Source organism: Frieseomelitta varia, unplaced genomic scaffold (assembly GCF_011392965.1).
Source record: "Frieseomelitta varia isolate USP_RPSP 00005682 unplaced genomic scaffold, Fvar_1.2 scaffold_774, whole genome shotgun sequence".
NCBI classification, from domain to species: Eukaryota; Metazoa; Arthropoda; class Insecta; order Hymenoptera; family Apidae; genus Frieseomelitta; species Frieseomelitta varia.
Genome location: NW_025110561.1, coordinates 7,689 through 29,990, shown reverse-complemented (window position 1 = coordinate 29,990; position 22,302 = coordinate 7,689). Strand labels below are relative to the sequence as shown.

The 22,302-nt window shown below is 33.9% G+C and overlaps 1 protein-coding gene across 1 annotated transcript; it reads left to right on the top strand.

The window, feature by feature from the left end:
- The first annotated feature begins 2,708 nt into the window (after positions 1-2,708).
- LOC122535818 lies at positions 2,709-5,045 on the top strand. The gene is made up of 3 exons (XM_043667653.1): positions 2,709-2,773; positions 4,769-4,901; positions 4,972-5,045. The coding sequence occupies exons 1-3, from the start codon at positions 2,709-2,711 to the stop codon at positions 5,020-5,022; spliced, it is 249 nt and encodes an 82-aa protein (XP_043523588.1). The 3' UTR covers positions 5,023-5,045.
- Positions 5,046-22,302: the final 17,257 nt, after the last annotated feature.

Here is a 22,302-nt window from a genome sequence, read left to right as displayed (position 1 = left end):
TGTTATTATGTCATATTCGGTCAATTTCCCTTTTTTTGTTTAGGAAGAAAATATGAATCGATCATGAATAATCAATATCCTGTGATGGAAATGAAACAGCTTTTGCATCTTTTGATGTCGATAAGAAATTATTCATTTCTATTGATGTTGATGGTAAAGCTTCCTTGAGTGCTGCTCCTTTGACTGTTGCTGTCCTGATTATTTGCTGTTTCCGATATGGGACATATAAATAATCGAGAAATAAGTCGGGATTAAAAGGAAATATTCCAGTTGCTCTGACCTCTTGAACAACAGTTTCTATTTTTGATGCTCAAAAAATGCAACTTTGTACAATAATTGTGCTTCTTCCGGATTTAGAAATCAACCACGTCCTAACATCCTGTTCGTAATTTAACGATGCCACAGTTTTCGCATTTACTTTATGGGCTTAACAGCATTAGATACGGATATATACAAAATAATAACAATTTAAATTAAATGATCAGAAACGTGAAAACGAAAGAATACATATGCTATACACAGATAGTACGAGGCTAAGCCCGGTAGCTGGTTCTGTCCCATAGCCAAATACTCGGTTTTGTCCCAAACACATTTATTTACTAAACAACATTAAATATTTATACTTTAGTAGGAGATAGAACAGTGAAAAAAGGAACAACCTAAAAATTACATATGATATTTAATTATATATGACACGTAATGTTTTCTCCAAGCATAGATTTTTCACACTTCGATGACATTTCGAAACACACTTCTACTAGATGCTCTACTAGTCGTTTTACTAACCTCGCAGATCTTTTCTATGCTTACTGGTTTCTTCAATGTTTTCCTCGATGCCTTTTCACGTCGCTCTCTTTGCCGCTTTACTATAATATCCTATTTTGAAAATAACACATTCTATTAACTAAAAAAGCAAAAAAGAAGAGAAGAGACAAAAATGTTATAGAAAAAACTTTTTTCGATTGTCAAGGTTCGTTACCAAATGTATCTTCCATCGCTTTTATGTATCTCTTGTGTCTTTTGTATTTTCGTCCGCGAACTATCTTCGATCGTCAGATATTCACACATATGGACGCATACACCATCTATCCCAATTTTTAATAATGCAGAATTGAATCAATAAACATTTTTTGTTACAAGCAATTAAAAAATATTGAAAAATTATTTATATTGGTTTTAAATAACCAAAACGTTTCTATATGTTGTTATTGTTTTAATAAATTAATATTTAATTTTAATTTTTTTATGTTATATTATTTCGCTTACAACACTGAAACTTAATTTTACACATTTTTAGCTATCGATTACAAAAAGGAATTATGAATCTGTGTAAAACAACTTCACCGTCGCAGCAAGTTGATTTAAATTTAATGGATTTTCACCGAGCAGTGGATATTCACAACAAAGCTTTCATGTTGGTAAAATAATATTCTAATGTAACGATAATTTCGTTGTATATATTTATATTAATAATATCTTGTTTTGCACTTTGTATCATCTATATGTGAAGATTAGGCAATTCCATGCTGAGCAAAACGACGATACATTATATGGTAGCGAGTCTTATATACGTGATCGCATTCGGTGTGACTTTATTTCGAGTGAGTATTCTTTCATTGTTACATAAACAGAACATTAAACCAAAACATAAACTTTTCATCTTTTTAAATTCTTTCTGAATTATAATATTAACGGTCGCAGGATAATAACAATGATGTTTGTTTGTATCGTACCTGATTATAAAATGTATAAATGATATAAAATTAGTTCAAGACTGTACATCGTTTTCCAAGAATAGAGATCATTTGCGACTCACGATTGGTTTGTGACCTGTTGTCCTCGCGACAATTAGAATACGATGAATATTATCAAAATTTGATTGAAAATCGTGCCGATGTCAATTATTTGGACATTTTTCTTAATAAATATTCACCAGCCCAAAAGTGTAAAATCATCTGTTAAATCCATGAACCCGTGACAAATAATTTTTCCACATTCTGTGCAATATGAAATAGTCCGAGAATTCTCTAGCGTGTTATTTTTCACGTTACTTGCTAACTTTATTTGTAAAGCATTTTTTTTATGTTTTAAAGTGATTAGCCCAATCCTTAATGTATGCGTCATTTTATTTTACGCGGTCAGAAATTCTATTTTTTGAATAATCCTTATTGAAATTATTATTGTACACGAGTGAATGTAAATTTCATCAATATCATTTTCATTTTCTTCAGTTTAGGTTTATTATTTTAGATTATAGTACCGATATTATTTTCTTTTGAAAATACGTGACATAAATATTTCTAAAATTTCTTTCATATTTTCATTTATATAACTCATTCCAATTATGTTTTTGTTTCACGAAAAATTAATGGTTGCCTTCATACGAAATGACTGCAATTAATAGTATCTAAACATTGTAGCGTCCACAATTCAAGATTGTACGAATGAAATAAAAAAAATCAAACTGAAAAATAGGCCGACTAGATAATATTTGTACCAAATATATCTAGTTTGTTAACAAGCTACTGTAAACCTAACCTAACAAATATGTTAGGGAACGCAACATCACATTCATATAAAGACCGCTACATATGTAATCTATTAACCTAGAAATTCTTTTTGTTTAGTTTTCTAAATCAGTGACATATCTAAACGATAAAACGGAAATTTTTGTATGTCTTATATTTGTTGTTATTTATCTGGTCATTATGTTCCAAAATAATCACTGTGGACAGTTAGTAATAAATACTAGTATGGATATATTTATCGAAATGTAAGTTTAAATCAGCCTATTGTGATAAGTACTTCTATTTTTTAAGTAAATAATGTGATCATAATGAAGAGAATAACTGAGCCATTAATCATCATTTTCTTGTCCAAATCTGTCTTTAGTGCAATTAGTTATAAGATGTATAATGCATGAATATAATAGAAACATTTTAAATAATTGAAATCAATGTAAAAAATTTTTTCAAATTGCGAATGTTTTTTAGTCGTTTGTAACAAAAAATATTGCACAATATTTTAAGTAATTAAATTTTCTTTTTCTATACTAGTATTTACTCTATGACCCTTCATGTTTCATGACACAGTTTCGAATACTTTATATAAAATCATTAGAATAAATTTTATTCCATCGATTTTTTATCCTTTTTCAGTCACGACTTGTTTAGGAACTTTAAGTTCCAATTATTACCCGATTGTCCAGAATTTCCAATTAATCAACGTATTTATGCTAACTATTCTTCGGCAATTGTATAAGAAAACAAAATTAAATTAAAGAAAAATATTATTTTTTTCATTTTCATTTTTATTGACAATAATAAAATATATGATAATAGTAAAATTATCGTATATTTAAAAATTTGAAAATTATGTTGCAGATATTACTAATTAAGAAAGAAATATTTCTGATTTATTTCTTTCATATATGTTTCAAATAATTGGGATATTGTAAAAACCAATTAAATCAATATAGACATAAAATTGGTAATTATTTGCAAAGCGACAATTTCACGGATTTTGATGACTTTAAAATATATTATCAAAAGCATTTCTGGACAACTTTTTCCTATACATGTATACATCGCCACTTAGCTTTAGTTCAGAGATATTCGCAAAAGTATTCTTGTCATTGTATGTATCTCTAACGTTTGGACTATGTTTGTATTAATTAAAACTATGAATATAAGTTAGGAGTAAGTTTAAATTTTAAATGCCAGTACTAGTAGCTTAAGTAGAAATAAACTCATTTAGTTTAATAATAAGATAAATTTTGTTGATACAAATAGTAATGCACATATATGGAGAAATACACACCTAAAATATAGAAATGTGGCGGAAAACTCGAGCATACGTTTCGCGATGTAGAACTCGCGAAACACATTATGTAGGCTACACAATTCATTTTTTTTTTTTTTTTTATTGTCAATGTAATTGAAAATTGTATGGTTGCATTTTTTAACATTATGGTTGAAGTGTAGTCAATTTCGAATAATGATAATATATAATAAAGTTTAATATGAATTGCAGTTGTGTTATTATTTAATAGTTGTACTAATGACAATGTTCTGTTAAAGTGATCAATATGGGATCAAATATATCCTAAATTTAACATTCAAGCCTATATTGATAGTTTTAATTAGTACAAATATATTCCAAACGATAGAAATACAATATAAGATGACAAAATTATTTCTGTCCGTTCTCAGAAACTAAAACTGAACGACAATAACATGTATGGGAAAAATTAATTCAGAATATTGATCTTGACAATATTATTCGAGGGCATCAACATCCGCTTCCTAAATGTTAATTATAAAATTTATTATATATCATAATAATAAACATAAAATATGTTATACATTATTTAAAAATGATTATGATTACTTTTCAGTACTTTCACATTCAGATAACTAGATTAGAAATTATATAGAAATCTGATTAAAATCTTTGATCAGCATCACTAACCATTCATTCGATGTAATAAATCAATGTACATATATTCATGTACATATAAACAATCCTATGAATACGATTTAGAACGAAATTATTTCTTGTCACAGAAAATAAAAAATATTCGCAATTTTGAAAAATTATTGAAATTAATTGTTCAAATCATTGAAACAGCAAAAATTGCATTCTTTTTTTTTGTACAGTTTAAAAGTAATGGGAAATGATTTACGCGAAATGCAGAGCTATTATCTCAGTTATGCTCCTGACTATATTTTGTTACAATATATCAAATGACACGTACAATAATATACAGATACGATTCTACATGGTACTCTATTCCGTTAAAAGCGCAAAAGCTATTATTGATGATTATGACAAAAAGTTTGCAACAATATGAATTTAATCTTTCTGGTTTATTCGTTCCATGTTACGAAGGCTTTTTGACGGTAATATTTCTAGTACTTCATAATATAAATATCGTTTAATTTCAATTTATTAAAATCTCTTTTATTTTAGATGATTAATGCAGCTTTCTCGTATTTTACTGTAATGCAGTCGTTTCAATAGAATTCTGTAAATCTTATGAGCTTTATGTTAGTGGCAGACTATAATAAAATATATTGTTGTTTGATTTAGAAAGTGTATTAATAAAATTTATTTGTTCATTACTTATTTGCTTTTCATAATAAAATATAATTACTGTATTTTATGTGATGCATACATTGATTTGTTTTTATTTTTTTACAATTGCAATAATCGAGTACAGTTACAGGTTCATCTAAATGTGGATTTGGTTATATGTGTGAGAATGCATGAGAGTCGAGCGAAAGCATGAGTGTTGTGAGACAATTGCAAGTGTGTTGCGTGATGCGTTTTTGTTCAGAAGCGAGCAGAAGAGTGTTAATTGCAAGTCTGAGTTAAAAAGTAATATTGATCTGTTTGAAAGTGAATTCATAAGTGATAGTTATTGTATACATTATTCAATTTATATATATATATATATTAAATACATTAATTAAGAGTGTGTATTTTATTTAATTCACTCACACTAAATACGTATGAATATTAATAACATGAATTAATTAAATAAATTTTTATTTACTCATATTGACTGTCAGGTTTCATCATTGATTATGATGCTTGTATCTTCAAATTTCCCATAAATAGAACAATACCTGTATTTATGGAAAATTTGAAAATATAAATTTGAAGATTTAATGCGTTATACATCTACATATATAACGCATGTCATATGCAAAGTATAAGATATATAATATATTCAAAATTTAATTGGTAAACTATTGACTATATGAACCAATATTCTGCTTAAGTTCTATTTCTTTAATTTGCTTAAATATCTGCAACTTAAGAATAGAATAACGAATGAAACAATTCACAATGGAAAGAAAATATTGTATCAGATATTTTATTCTTTTTCAAGGGATACGAGCACTAATTCTTTTTGTTTTTCTCATCATATGCACGTCAATAGAAAGTAATTAAAACAACAGTCTTGTCAAACTCTATGAGGACATCACACAACAAGTGTTAGTTATTTCGAAAATTTCGTTATAGCAGAATAGCCTAAAAATATATGAAAAAAGCACGACTATTTTATTCAACAAGATTATCACAGTACTTTTACTCATTCTCTCTCTTTACAATATAAAAGCGTTACGGGTAGTTATGATATTAAATAAAAATAAATGAATATGTAAATAACTCTGTAAATAACTCTGCAGTGAACATTAAAACTATTGGCGTCAATACAATGTGCTAATCATTCATACAGGGTAAGTCTTGTAGCGTGACATCAAATAACTCATAAAATGAGCTTCATTTGTTGTACGAAGAAATGTTCAGATAGAAGTTGCATGGCTTCCAGGGGGACATATAGTACTGTAATCAGTTTTGTGTTGTTTTGCTTTTTTATCAAGATATAAATCATCGCTTTTCATCAAGATATGAAGATCTCCTTTATTTTTTTAAACGGAATAGTTAATATTTTTTTCCGAATTCGGATAAAGCGTTGAATCCTACATAAAAAAGTATTACACCAAATAGGGTCTAAAATACATAGTTAATGCCAGTATCTGTGTATTTTAGACCCTATTTCGTGTAATAATTTTTTATGTAGAATTCAACGCTTTATCTGAATTTGTGAAAAAATATTAACTATTCTATTTAAAGAAATGAAGGTGAGTTTCATATCTTGATAAAAAAGCAGACATAAAACTGATTACAATACTATATGTCTCCTTGGAAGCCATGCAACTTCTATCTGAACATTTTCTCGTACAACAAATATTTTATGAGTTATTTGATGTCGTTACGAAACTCACCTTGTATATCTACGTGATAAGAAAATAATTTTGTATGACTTCGCACACGAAACAGAGTTTGGTTGAATAATAAGTGAAAGTCGTTTTTGTATAAAAAAATATATAGAATAAAATTTTTTTAATTGTAGTTTTGTTTCTGAGAAAGTTGAGTTTAAAAATATATCAAATATATTAGAATTACCAACTGAATTTGATTACAATTTCATCAAATTGAAGAGTAATATACTGCGAAATGTTAATAAATAACGACACTTTAGGATTAAAATATTTAATTGAAATAAAACTTATTTATACTTACTATTAGTGTTAACATATAGTGCTAACATATATATACACACACACATGTATATTGATTTATACTTTTCTTTAAAAATTTGTTAAATAAACAGATAATAATAAAAAATTATGTTGGTAAAAAATTTTATTTATTTATTTAGTATTAGATATTATATCACCGGCTATCATCTCTTTATCAAATTTTTATACATTATTCTATCCGAAATATTTCATATTTCTAACAAAAAGACATATAATTTAACTATAAAAAGAGCAGTTAATCGTTAAAGAGATATCCAACTCACGATTAAAATTTGAGGGAATTTAATCGTGCATAATAATTAACGATTAAAGTAAGAATTTAATACTTAGTCGCAGTTAATGATTTAAAGTTATTAAAGATATAATCAGAAATAATGACTAAAGACAAAATTTAATCGTTATTTGTTATTAACAACTAAAGTTGGAATGTAATCATTAATTGCGGTTAAAGATTATTGGAAAAATTTAATCGTTAATCGTCGATTAATTTTTTCCTCAATTTTGGTTTGAGGTAATTAATCTCCCATATTTGAAAGTGATTGGCTAGCGCCGGCAAATTCATTTAAAACAAACTCGCGTGCAGAGAAATCAATTTTCATCTATTTGGAGGATTTTTTTCAATTTGAGAGATTTCGAAAATTTCGTCATTACGTTGATTTCGTACATTTTGTGCAACTCATGCGATCAAGTCATTGCACTACTAAGCTATCGCTGTATTATTAAGCTACGAGCTTAGTCGACATCATTGTTCAAAATCAAGAAATTGAGGAAGGAAAACAGAAGATAAATTATGTATAATCTATTTGCTAATAAACTGTTCTCGGAAAGAGATCGTCCGTCATCGCCCATTATGCGAAACTCGAACGTGCATCTCCACAACCGTCTCTAGTCCGTATATGATTTAAAGTTCAAACGTAGGTTTCCCATCTCCTAAAGATTAAAAGAAAAATTACCTGGAGATTATATGAAAAAGCATAGTTCCTAATTGGTACTCGAAGCGCTGAATCTGAAGTTCGCCAAGTTCTTTTCATTGAATACGCAATCTTCATTCTTGAGGCACGTCACTCTCCTATAAACTCCAAGGCACGACTGCGTTTCAATCGATCGGTTGCCAACTATATAACTGCTTGCATATATGCTTTTGAATTTATGGCAAAATATAGAGAGAGATAGTAAAAATGAGTGACAGCACGTGCAATTTGCGAGAGTCAATGCACGTGCTGTCACTTTTTTCATGTTGCGAATGTGCAAACAATTCAAGCGATGGCAAGAGAAACATACCAAAAAATGAAATTATTATGAGAGCCACTCCAAGTATCTCGACGTTTTTTCCGCTTTTTCAAAACTTTTTACGTAAACACATTTATATTATTCAACCACTATTGGTTATTACGTTCGAACTAGAGATGAGTGAAACCCGAAAATACGGATCAAGTCTGATCGGATCTGGAAAATTTATTTCGGGATCGGATTTAGGTCGGATTCCAAAAAATATCTCATATTACGAGATTCCCGAAAATTTCGAGACACTTTCGAGATGGCTGTCAAAAAATTTTGAAGAATTGGCTTTTCTTTACGAAAATTTAAAATAAAATATTATATTTATCACATAGCTATTATTTCTCTTCTATATTTTATCTTTTATAATTATATAGTTTTCAAGAACGCCAAAAATCTTGAGAATATCGATTTTCTTTTAAATGACCCTACATTTAATAACGGTAGCCATTCTTTGAGGCAAAGATTTTCGTAGTTTTTTAATGATTTCTTTGGCTTAATTCTTTCCATTCCTCCACAATAAACTTTTTTAATTCATAAATATTTCTTTCATTCTGAAATACGGCCGTCGTCAAATTCCCCCAATAATTTTCTATAATATTTAAGTCTAGAGACTTCGCTAGACGTTCTAAAACACAAACTTTTCTTCTATTCACAAAATATTGTTTTACTGCCTTCACAGTGTACACGGCCGCGTTGTCACGTTCAAAAAATATACATATTTCCAGCAATTTGTACGTATTAATTTGTTCATCAATTATTTCTTGCATTGCCTGGGCTCTAAGATCATAATCTCACATTTTTATAAATGCTGTCTTTTAACTTTTACCACTTTTTTTTTTATGCTAATACAACCTGCAGAAAAATGCAATTTCAAGAATTTAGGAAGACTCGCACTGTATACACAGAAGTTATCTGTATATAGTAGACTCCGGTACAACGCGGTAATTCGTTCCGCGCTATATGAATTCGCGTGCTGTACGGAAATTTTTCTCACATAACGCGTATAATCTAAAGGAACATGTTTGATATAATTATTGCTGTGTTAACTTTTATATTCTATGTTTAATCAAATAGGATGGCATTTTAAAAATAAGTGGCATATATACGCACTTGTTTAAAAACAACATTACGTACATAATATATGTAAGAAATCTTTTGTTTTATTGAAACATTAAAGAATTGTAAAATACTTTTTTAATCTTGATTATTAATCACTGTTAGAATCAACCAAAATTACATTCCCACTTCGTTTCGGTCGAATTTTTAAACAAATTGTAATTAATATAGTTAAAGTCATTAAGATTTTGTATACAAAAAATTAGCTGGTTATTAGAATGATAAAAATTTTTATTTTGAAAGTAGCTTAAATCCCATGTTAAGAGTTTAAAACTGACGTGAAATATATTATACAGTAAAATTTTATCAGATAAGAGTTATATTCTCAAAGTAGTGGTGTTTTATTAGTTTAGATAGTGATTGTTTAAATTATAACAATTCTATTAAATATATAATTTTAATATATTAAGATAAATAAACAAGGAAATAGGAAAGATCACTAGTGTGAAAATAATTGGTAATGGTAACAATATACTTTTCTGAAATTTACTGGTAAATTGATAATTTACCTAATGATAAGCTACGATGAACCTCAAATTAACAAAGTACGGAGAAAGAAGCACATTATTCCTTGCAGTCTGCATTGATAAACAGTGCATGAAAATTATTATTTAACGAGGTAAGAACTTTTGTTTATATTTAGGGTTTCTTTAAATTTGGATTGCTTAAATTTTGCTTTTTTTTAAATATAATTTCAACATGTGTTCACCTTCAAGTTCATCTCAGACAGTGATGCAGGTAAGTAAAAGAACTGACCTGTTACATGTTAAAAATAATTCACATAATTATTAAAAATTTTAAAAAAATTTTGAATTTTTCTTTGTTATATACAGAAATCCTACCCATGCGGATTAATACAAAAAAAAAAAGAAAAGATTTCTGGAATCAGAAAGTGAAAGTGATGTAAAAAGTACTAATTCTTATTTTGGAAATAGAAATGTTGGAAAGAGAAAAAGAATCATGGAAACATATTCATCAACAGAGAAGCTAATTTCAGACGATTCCACAAGAAAAATGTCAAGAAACAAGAGTGATGACACATATATTCAAGAATTAGGAAAAAATCAAACGGAATGCAGGAGAAAAATATTACAATCAAAATGGAAAAAATTTTAGATAGTTAAAGAATACTAATGAAGAAAAGGTAAATTGGTTAAAAATATGTTAGATGTGATTTTTGAGACCTGAACCATATAAAATGCTCTATAAAACATCAATGAATGAAGATGCATTATTTAAAACTCTGGATTTAGTACCGCGTCGAGAGAGGCAAGGAAGATTTTATAATATTGAATTGACACAACTGTACAAAAATGTAAGGCCAATCACAAAGCAACGATATTTAAAATCACTAAAAAACAATGATATAATGGACTTATTGCATCATATACCACCATAATTATTTTATATCTCTTTCGCATATGCAAATTGGGGTAGAATTATATATTGCGAAACATTATTTGAATGTAACATTTCTCTATAAATAGATATACCTCTTCTGTGCCTCCAAATTCCGATACAAGAAATCAGTATCTAATACTATTCCGTTTTGTATATTTTACATCTATGTATATATCACAAAGAGCTTTATCCGTGTTGTATTAGTAAACACTTTAAATATATAAGCATATAAGTATAATTAATTATACCTCATTGTTTTTACAACTTTTTAACTAACTCAATTTCTTCTTAAAACTATTTTGATCGGTCATTGGCAACTATATAATTATTTCATTTGCATAGCCACCAATGCTGATAAAATTTGTAGGGCGCGAGATGTGAAACTTCTAAGATACGAAATCTTGGTTTCGAGAATTCTCTGTCCGGAAGAAGATCCTTCAATTTTACGAAATCTATTATATATATTACATAAAAGAAGAACAANAACAGAGATATAATATTCTCTCATCCTTCTTTTTATGAAACAAAGGAACATTGCGTCTCTGTTCTTCCAAAGTACCGCCACCGTCATACGCCTCATCATTCTACTGAGCCCAATTCAAGCGCTAGAGTAAACAAAAGCACATACAAACGTAAGTCTCAATAAGCACAAGTATATCCACATATGTATAATGTATAAACATCCATCTCCGGGCAACAGCAACCGGCCGGAAACCTTGTCACTATGTTATTCTTATTCAATTTTTATACCACTTTCTGTCCTTCGTTGTCTTTTATACGTTAGGTAAAATTAGAGGAAGGAAGCGGATGAATTGGCAATATCCTCATTTTGTACTTTATTTAATTGATTAGGCAGTAATTTCGTCATGGAGAAGAACTGTGTGATATTTCAAAGAAGAATAAAAAAGCGGCCAGGACCTCAAATATAAAATTTTAGCTTCAGCCAGTTTTTGAGGTATTAGGAAATTAAAAAATGCATTAAATTCTGCGCATTATAATATTATAAACATTACTAATGTATGGTTAATATAATGTTAAAAATTCGAGAAATCCTAACCATTCTTCGTCTAATCCCAATGATGACCACAGTTTAATAATACGCCAAAAAGAAGTTATACAACAATATAAGAATAATTATAAAATTTTATTCAAGAGAATTGCGGTTCATCTGAATTGTTCGAGAGCTCGTATTGAATTGCCCGTTCAGCTTTGCCTACCAATCATCGCTTTTTGTATTAAGACTGCAGTCTTATCTCTTCTGGCGATTCTCAGTATTTATGTTTTTGTTTATACTTTTTTTATTATGTGGATTCTATATACGCATTACCTAATTTCTTTACAGAAAATTTTAAAATATCATCGAAAAGAGATAAAATTTAAATTTTCTGTGGTGGATTTCCAGTCATGAAAAAAGTTCATATTTCTAAAAATGTTTGAATTTTTACAAATTTCGAGAATAGAAGTATCTTTAATTTTTCACTTGCTACATAACGCAAAAATATCTTCAACAAAACAAAGATTCAAGGTAATCAAAGCTGAAGCTATATTAAAAGGAATTCAAGTAAACATGATTGTTACATGATTCTTTATCCCAAATTTATAATAAATTATATTTTTACTTATATTTTTAATCATTTTAAAAATTTATTCAAGGTACTCAGGTACAACTATTTTACATTTTGAAATTGAAGTTGATCGGATAATTTTGATCGAACTTGGGCGAATACTTAAGATTCTGGAACAAGGACTGTCCAGCCTATTTTGCTAGTTTCATCATTCCATGAACAGAACAGTAACAAGAATCGGTAGAACGGTAACGAAAATGTGGTAATTGTGTCAAATTTTTAGATATAAGAACTATACTTTCGTCAGGAAGTCCCGAACTGTTCCTTTAACGCTTTTCATTTGTCATTCTGCACGATGACAATCGTGATGAAGGCAATCGGAAAAAGAATGAGATTGACCAATACTCAATAAGAATCTATCATTTTGAATTCGTATAAAATTTCAATAAAGTATGTTAAAATATATCATTAAATTCTTGACAAAATTGTAAAACCATTACGTAGTATACTACAGAATCCTCGTGGTAGTGGAGAGTGATAAATACAGAGTGATTCTGACAACTATGATTTCTAAAGAAAAAAAGAAATAATGATGTCTGTTGGATTCCGTGTAATTGAGTCAACACGCTTACAATTTAGAAGAGTTTATCCCCTTACAGACGTGGTCGTGTATGAAATAGGATGATATACAATGATTTAGAATGTCTTAGAATATGATGAATGTCTAATGTTCTTAACGATATAGAATGTCTCTATAATGATTTAGAATGCTTTATGAGTTAGCGATATTGAATGTCTCTATGATGATTTAGAATGTTTTAAGAGCCAGAATGTCTCTAAAGTATGTCCTTATATATATTGGGTTATCATCGTCAAGTGGAAGGAGCATAGATGACCAACTATTGGATCTTGCCCTTATGACTAATTATTCACAGTCCACTTTTATGTGGACTGTTGCTAGCTTATTGTCAGTATTTGCATACATTCAATATTGTCCGGGTTGGTCATCCAATATGTCTTATGTCAAACAAAACGATGATCTGCAGAAAAGACTGAAAGGGCAATTCGGTGCGTGGATTTGGACGATTTGGACGAAACGCAACTCCTTCGAATATACGTCAATCATATAATATATCTTACAAAATTATTCTGCAAATTTCTTTCATATTTATTTTATATTAATTCTCGCATAAATGTCAGCTTATTGTGTTCGCTTGACTATAATAGATATCTCTACTATTTTAAAGTAAAAGTGATATTCAACTTCTTCAATAAATATTTCGTTTCAAAAAAAATTTCTTTAGATTAAATGATTGGAATGAAATTCAAGGGATTAAACATTAATTTTTATGTTCCATAAGAATATGAACAAAAATAATAGATTTCAGTCACTTTCACTTTAAAATAACGACTTAAAAAACGACTTAAAAAAAATTCTTTCCACTTTCAACGAATGTGCGCTTCAAAATAATACAAGAATTGACACTTAACTACCGTAGCGTGCTGACGTGTTTGATCGCGCACTGTGAAGTTTCTGTTACAAACCCAGTGAACTTATGTTTCTCGAAATTCAACGTAGGGTAACATAAATAAAATAAATCTGGTGAAGAATCGCGTTACTGGTCCACGTTCAATATAGTGCATCTTAGATTTTCCGAACTAGGAAATCTATATCGAAGATGGCTGAAGAAGAATCTCCAATTGCAAGCAATTCTAATCTAAACCGCAACAGTTTTCCCCCTCCGTGGCAGATCGCTGAATGAGACGTGACAATAACAACAATAAAAAATGTAGACTAAATAGAGATGGAGAAATAATCACAGCCGCATACATATCGTCGATGAGCCCGGTTAACACCACGAATAGATTTAAAATACTAGATTCTATCGAAGACCCTATGGATGTCATCGAAGCGACAACAAATCAGAATCCAACCAAAGAACCCGCTCCCCCACCAATACTTTTTGACATTATTGACATTCAACAGTGTCAAACTCCTTGGAGAAAGTAATAAACACAAACGAATATAAGCTAAAAATCAATAACAACCACATAAAAATTTTTCCGACCCCGATACGTATAGAGAAATAACTAAATACTTACGTATGCTCAGTGCAAATTTTCATATAATTCCAATTTAAACAAGAGAGAGCATTTCGTATTGTCCTTCGTAACATCCATCATTCAGAAAACCAAGACGAACAAAAAACTGAATTTTCGGAACTTGGTCATGAAGTAATTAATATCAGTAACATTAAACACAGCATTACAAAGAGTCCACTATCTTCATTTTATATTGATCTAAAACAAAAAGCTAACAACAAAGAGGTGTACAATATAAACAAAGAGTTTAATGAATTCTACTGTCAAAATCGAACCGCCCTACAAAAAGAGAGATCGTACATTGCAAGAGGTGCCGAAGATACGGACACGCACAAAAGTATTGTAACCGCGAATATTATTGTGTCAAATACTATGATTCTCACTCAACAGCACAGTGCAATAAATTGGCTGAAACTCCTGCGAAATGTGTTCACTGCGAAGGAAACCACTCCGCGCTACAGAGGATGCCCCGTCTACAAGGAATATAATAAAAGATTCCCTAAACCTAAAATCATTGACACAACCAACCAGGGGAAGCCTGGTAGATTAGGTTAGAAGTGATACGCGAGAATTCGTCGTCCGAGGAAGGAAAGCGAATGGAGAAGAAGACGGAACTTAGTTAAACTTATTAAACATACATAAACTTGGTTCAGCTTGATTAATATGATTCAGCTTGATTAAACCTGGCTAAACTGGGTGAAATCTGGCGTGGTGGGAGGTTGTAGGTTAGGTTTTGACTGAGAGGAACCAGCGACGTTGGAGCGTCGGTTGAGGGAAGAAGAGAGTTGAAATCCAACTGGCCAGAATGTGACAAACAACCAGGATGCTGTCGAACCGTCATAGTGAATGGTATTCCATAAATGATCAAATGGTCAGTCTGGTAAATAGTGTCAATTAGTGTCAATTGAAAGAGTTAAAATTCAATCTTCGGGCGCACGCGCTCTGGACTATAGTGTACAATGCGCTCACTCCGCACACGCACTCTTAACACGAACAACCCGTGCGCTTACCCGTGCACGCGCTATAATACGATCAATCTGCGTCTGCACCTCACGTATGCGCCTTTGCGCGAGTGTTCTGCGCACGCAGCGGACCATCCCTAACAAGAAATCATGACGGATGAGAAGAAGGGAAAAAAAGGTACAGGGAATTCCGGAATCCCCAAACCCGGCGCAGCGGGGATGAGCGGTAGGGCCCCATGCCCTGTGCCTCTTCACCGGACGGCTGCAAGGAAATTACACGCAGGACGGACCTGCTAGGCCCTACGTACAGCGTGCAACTGGGAAGAACTTATCTATCAAAAAAAATATGAAAGTACAAAATAAAAGAAATTAATTTACTGGGGGGAGGGGTGGAGGGGGTCGGAGCCTCCAAGCCCGGTATGGAGAGTCGGTCGAGCGTGACCCCTCCGCATCGTCATTGGTCAACCGTGGCAGTGAGCAAGTGGATATTCAGGCCTGCCCTGCAATGAAAGCAACTGTAATACGTAAAAAAGATAATAAGACCGCCATCATTTCTTCGACGAAAATGGATACCGATTCTGAAGGAAGTTACTAGGGTCCCAGAGGGAAGAAGGAACTAACGCCTAGACCAAGAAGTACCAAGAGAGGACGACCGAGTCGAATAGAGAAATCAAACTCTATAAAAGGGCTTACGTCCGACTCCAGGAATATAAGCGACGAAGACGAAGAAGAAGATTATTTCTACAATTCAGATTATTATTGTCGAAGCACCTTCCTCCTCTAAAGGGGCTAAATCATTACCAACAGATGAGGAGAGAGCGACAGGACTCAGACATCTGCTATCAGCAAACCTAACAGCTATGATTTTGAATTGCACGAAGACAGTGGAGAGAGTTGCCTCCGCAATCTGAAAGGGACATATGTACGGTTTTTCATAGAAGCGGTGGGAAAATCACGGGTCTACGTGACAGAATTGTCCAAAAGGAACTCATCCGTAGGAAACGAGACAGACTTCGAACAAGAAAACATCCAGTTGAGAGCAAGGTTACACGATCTGGAAGTTAAGAGCACGAAACTAGAGGGAAGTGCACAAACGACGCAAGGAAACCCCTCTTCCAAGTCCAATCGGGAAACATCGACCCCGCGGAAACCCTCCGCTAAATCGTAAATGTGTCCAACCCCTCCCAAGTCGGTAGAAACAACGGTCATAACCAGATCAAGCACGAAAGGAGACCCAGCACAGTCCGAAGACATCGCACTCCTGATGCATATGATCACTGTCGTCAGAACTCTGGCTGACGTCCTCACTGTACTGAGAGAAGAAGTCCGCAGCGGAAGGCTTCATGAATATCGATCGACAGAGCACATCCACAGAACCAAAGGAATACAACATCTAAAAACAAGGCAGGTTTCCTTCAAATCCGGACGACTCACGCAAGTAGAGAAGCCGATGCCCAGAAAGCAACCTGACCAGGACAACAGTAGGAAAAATCTTACTCCGGGTACCCCTTAGGATGGACCACTGTGTTGGGCAGGAAGGCAAGGAAAGACGCTAAAAGGAACATAAGAAGGCGGCAGAACTTCGCCAGCAACACCAAAAGGCGAACTTCAAAGGAGAATAACCACAACCACGGACAATGGGTCAAGTCCGAGCCCCCAGGAGTGCTGCGGTCACGATGACAGTCGCCCCTGGGAACCGAAAGACATATGCACAGATTATATGTCCGCGGTCAAGAAAAATATTAACCTTTAGAAGGCAAGCATCACAGACCTGTGCGTCGGAAGATCAGTCATGGGTTGTCTGCTTCTAGAAATCCCAGGTGAAGATAATGCTACAAATATGAACAACCTGGCCAACCGCTTACGCGCCCTGTTTGAGAAAGAAGAAGATTAAGATCTCTCGCCCTGTTAAAAAAGGAGGAATCAAAGTCAGTAGCTTGAACGACTCAATTAAACCGAGGTTGCAGCTGTAATATCTGCCACCGGTGGTTGCGACATTACGGAAATCAAACAGGGAGAAATCCACCATCGCTCTCCCACAAGTATGGGCTCCATGTAGTGGCAATGCCCAGCAACAACCGCGAAAAATATTGCATTAGCAGGATGGCTAAAAGTCGGCTGGGTCTCAACGAAGGTAGAAACCGTTCCTTCTTGCCCCTTGCAATGTTACCACTGTCTTGGAACCAGTCATGAGACGCAACAATGCTCGTCCACCACGGACAGAAGTGGACGATGCTTCACCTGTGGTGAACAGGCTCACCTTGCTAGAAATTTCGCGCCCTTCCGAAATGCTTACTGTGTGCCGACCAGAACAAGCAGACAGATCACCGGCTGGGAAGCAAAGCCTGCTGCTCATCAATCTTGCAGAAAACAGGACGAGGTTACAGCGACATGTATAGGTCCAGCCCAACGGAAAATTTCCAATCCCTTTACGGCCGAATACACCAAATCAGGATACATCGGAAGAAGTCCAAGAAGATGGAACAACCCTGTCAAGTGAAAAGGTATGCGGCCAAGAAGAGGCCATGAATGTCCATCCGTAATGGCCCTAAGGCATCTATTTACTCCAAGCCAATGTTGTCAATCACCAACATTGAAATCCTCACTATAAGACTAGAAACTACACCAACCATCATCATTGGAGCAACATATTCCTCTCCAAACAATAGACTAAATCAGACAGACCTAGACAATATTATTCCTTCACACAACTTCGGCCTCTTTCTCATTGGTGGAGATTTCAATGCTAAACAAAGAATATGAAACAACACCAAGAGAAACGTAAATGGCTCCACAATCAAAAATCGCACAGAATTACACAACTACCAGATTATACACAGCCTACCATACACACACAGACAACCTAACTGTTCTCCTAACATCGATATTTTTCTCTCGAACATTCTTTACCTCTGTGAATGCCAAACAACAGACGACCTGCCATCAAATCACCTCCCTGTAGAACTGAAAACACATGCATAAAATAACAAGAAATCAGGCCACATTGGAACGTACCGACTGGACTAAACACAAAAAACTATGTAATAAAATAGACACAAAACCGATCCTAACAAACAAATTAGATATAGACACAGAAATCAGGACATTTACTCACATATTTAATGCATACCGCAACTCCACAGAAATAGATACAATATACATAATTAAGAAAATCATATACTCAACACTCACAGACACCATCAAAGAAAGAAACTATATTAGTAGAAAATATCAGAAAATGGGAAACTTGTTTTATAAACTGCTCAGAAACATTCTCACCAATCAGATTCAGCAACATCAAAAATCTCAAAACCAAGACTTGGCAACAGAAACTCTCCGACATGAAAAATAAAAATCCAATCTTATGGCAAACTTATAAAATCACAGGTGGAATGAAAAATAAAATACCAATAATATATGACACACACAGTACCATACTTTACACAGACAAAGAAAAAACCGAAGGGCTAGCTACGAACTTTGAATCGATTCACACAAATGCCTACCCATTTTTCCATGGAAGAGCAAATCCAACAAAAATATGACACTCATCAACAAAAATACATCAAACATAACTCAACATAATCTGAATTGAACGCCCAAACAAATTAGCCAGCTCATCAAACAACCCCCAAGCAATAAAGCCGGGACCGGATAAGATCACTATCACAAAACTAAAAAATCTATCCGTAAAACCCATAGGTAATTACATTTTTAAAGCCTGCTTGAAGCTCTCATACTTTCCTACAGACTGGAAAATAGCTAAAGTCATTCCTGTACCCAAACCCGGAAAGTCTTCCTCAAACCTAGCCAACTACCGACCCATCAGTCTTCTAAACATCCTTCGAAAACTGATGGATAAAATCATATATCAACTCCTCATAATACATCTCGACAAAAACAACATAATTGCACCGCATCAATTTAGCTTCAGACGTAACCACTCATCAATTCACCAACTACAATGAGTTGCAGAACACATCATAATAGAAAGAAATAAAAGCCGGACCACTCAACTCTTACTACTGGATATCCAAAAAGCCTTCAATTCCGTATGGTACACTGCTCTCAATACCAAACTGCACGGTACAAACACTCCCACTTCTATTTTAAACACAATCGCAATACTTATCTGATAGAAAATTCTTCGTATCACTAAATGGCACTAAATCATCCACAAAAACAATTACGGCTGGAGTGCACCAAGGATCCATTCTCGACACACTCTTATTCATTATAAATGTCAATGATCTCCCAGTATCACAAAACACACACACAGCAATCTATGCCTCCTCTTGAAGTCCAAACCAAGCTACGATATACTTACAAATCATATTAATACTATAATAGATTACTTCAAAAAATGGAAGCTCACAGTAAACCCTGACAAATCTCAAGCGATTACCTTTAAAAGAAATTACACGCTGAATCACATTACAATAGAAGGACAAAACATTTTATGGACTAGACACAAGTATCTTGGTGTCATTCTTGACTCCAAAATTACCTGGGCCCGGCCATAAACGCACAAACCTTACACACCCCGCTCTTATCAGATTATATCCATTAATCTCCAAAAATAGTAAATTGAAAACAGACATTAAGATAAACTTATACAAAACCTGTGTTAGACCCGTCATTACCTACGGACATCAAATCTGTGCGGCAGCTGCCGAAAATCATATAAATACAGTTTTAAAGATGCAACATAAATTTTTACGAATAATACTAAACAAACCCTTATATACCTTCCATAAAAACATTACATCAACTAGTCAACATACCAACAATAAAAAACTTCATACACAACTCAACTACAAACGCCTACCATCCAAACCACGAAAATCACCTAATCAGGAACACCAATCCATGCAACACGCAACAGATAACAGCAACAAAACACATACCAACATGAATCTACACACTGCAGGTTTTTGATTGTTTTTCTCCTTAAAAAATTCAAAACAAGATCAAAAACTCACACAAACCACCATAAAAAAATAATACCAATCTTAAATATGTTAAATGCAGGTTATAGGGAAACTCAAATCCCCAGGGACTGCAGTTACACTCAAGGAAAAGAAACATGCATCCGTTGGCACGGAGGGTCGATAGTAGACCTGACGTGGGTATCCCCGACAATAACCAACAAAGTTACCGACTGGAAAGTTCTAGAAGAGACGGAAACACTCAGCGACCACGTGTATAGCAGCATTTGCATTCAGTCGCTGAGACAGATCGCCAACAGGCGACACCTACAGCGCACAAGACGTCCAGAAATCGAAGAATCGAAAATACTACCTCTACCGAGCAGATAGGCACTATGTATAATTATTGAATTTCGCTATTAAGCAGCTGCCCGAGTTGCAGCTTGGTCCGCCCCTCCAAATAAAACAGCCGAGAGACCACATGAAGAGGTGGATTGGTTCAGCCGTACACTGAAGGACATCTGCGACAAAGTCATACCTCGAGCCAACACAATCCTGAGGAACTCAACGTATTAGTGTTTCGGCCAAATAGACGGCGCGCGTACCGACTGCATTAGGGCACGAAACGCTTTCAACGCGCCAAAAGAAGGACACAACGAGACCCACCGAGAGAAGAAGAACTGTACCAAACATACATACAGAGAAGTGGTTACTAGTAACTGCTAGCAACTGACTGCATGACTGTAACTGACTGCAAGAACTTATAAAAAAAGCAAAGATACGTACTTGAGAAGAGTTCCTCACACTCGAGCAGGATACGTGGGGACGCATTGTTCTCGGCAAAATACGGGCAAGGCCCCCACCAATAACGGACCCCTCCACTCTCAATAATATGCTAAATGCCCTATTCTCGAATTCACAGGGCGAGACGTCCCTATTCGAACCTGAAATATCTCCGCCAGTTATAGAAGAGGAATTAGCTCACGCATTATTTAAGATGAAGAAGAAAAATACCGCTCGTAGTCTGGACGGCGTCCCCGAGCACGTGCTGACGCTGGTGTTACCCGAACTAAGTCGCAGAGTAAGAAAATTTTACGACAGCTGCCTCCAAACGAGGTTTTTCCCTATAAAATGGAAAATGGCAAAGTTCATCCTGAGCCAGATGCCCCGAAGAAGATCTCCGGAATCCCCATCGTCGTACAGACCAATATGCCTTCTGCACGATATGGGTAAGCTATTAAATAGTATAGTAGCTCACAGAATTAACTCCCACCTATTACAATTGGGTCCGGATATAGCCGACAATCAATTTAGCTTCCAAGTAGGGCGATTGACAGGACCATCAACCACGCACAATCGGCGATCTCACTGGGATGTCTCTGGCAGTGTCAAATCCCTACCCTTGAGTAGAATCTTCAGAGCACTACCCAGACACGAGCTGCCCGAATATTTATAAACCATTATTCGGAACTATCTTTCGGATAGACGGATAATGTATAACTCCTCAAGCGGTAACTTATCTATCCGTAGAATGACCAGGGATCAGTTCTTGGCCTGTGGAATCTGGGCTACAGTCAGGTACTAGAGGCAGCCATCCCCGTCAGAATGCAAGTCATTTGCTATACCAATGACACATTCATAATCGCGCGTGGTAAGGAATAGACTGGGACCATTCGACTTACGGAGACAGCGGTGGTAGCCATCACCGCGAAAATTCAGGACTTGTTGTTGAAAATCGCCGCCCAGAAGCCCGAAGATCTCTGGAAACACTGAGCTCCCATCATTCGAATTAGACTACGAATGTGGAATGTACTCATTGCGACAAAAGTTC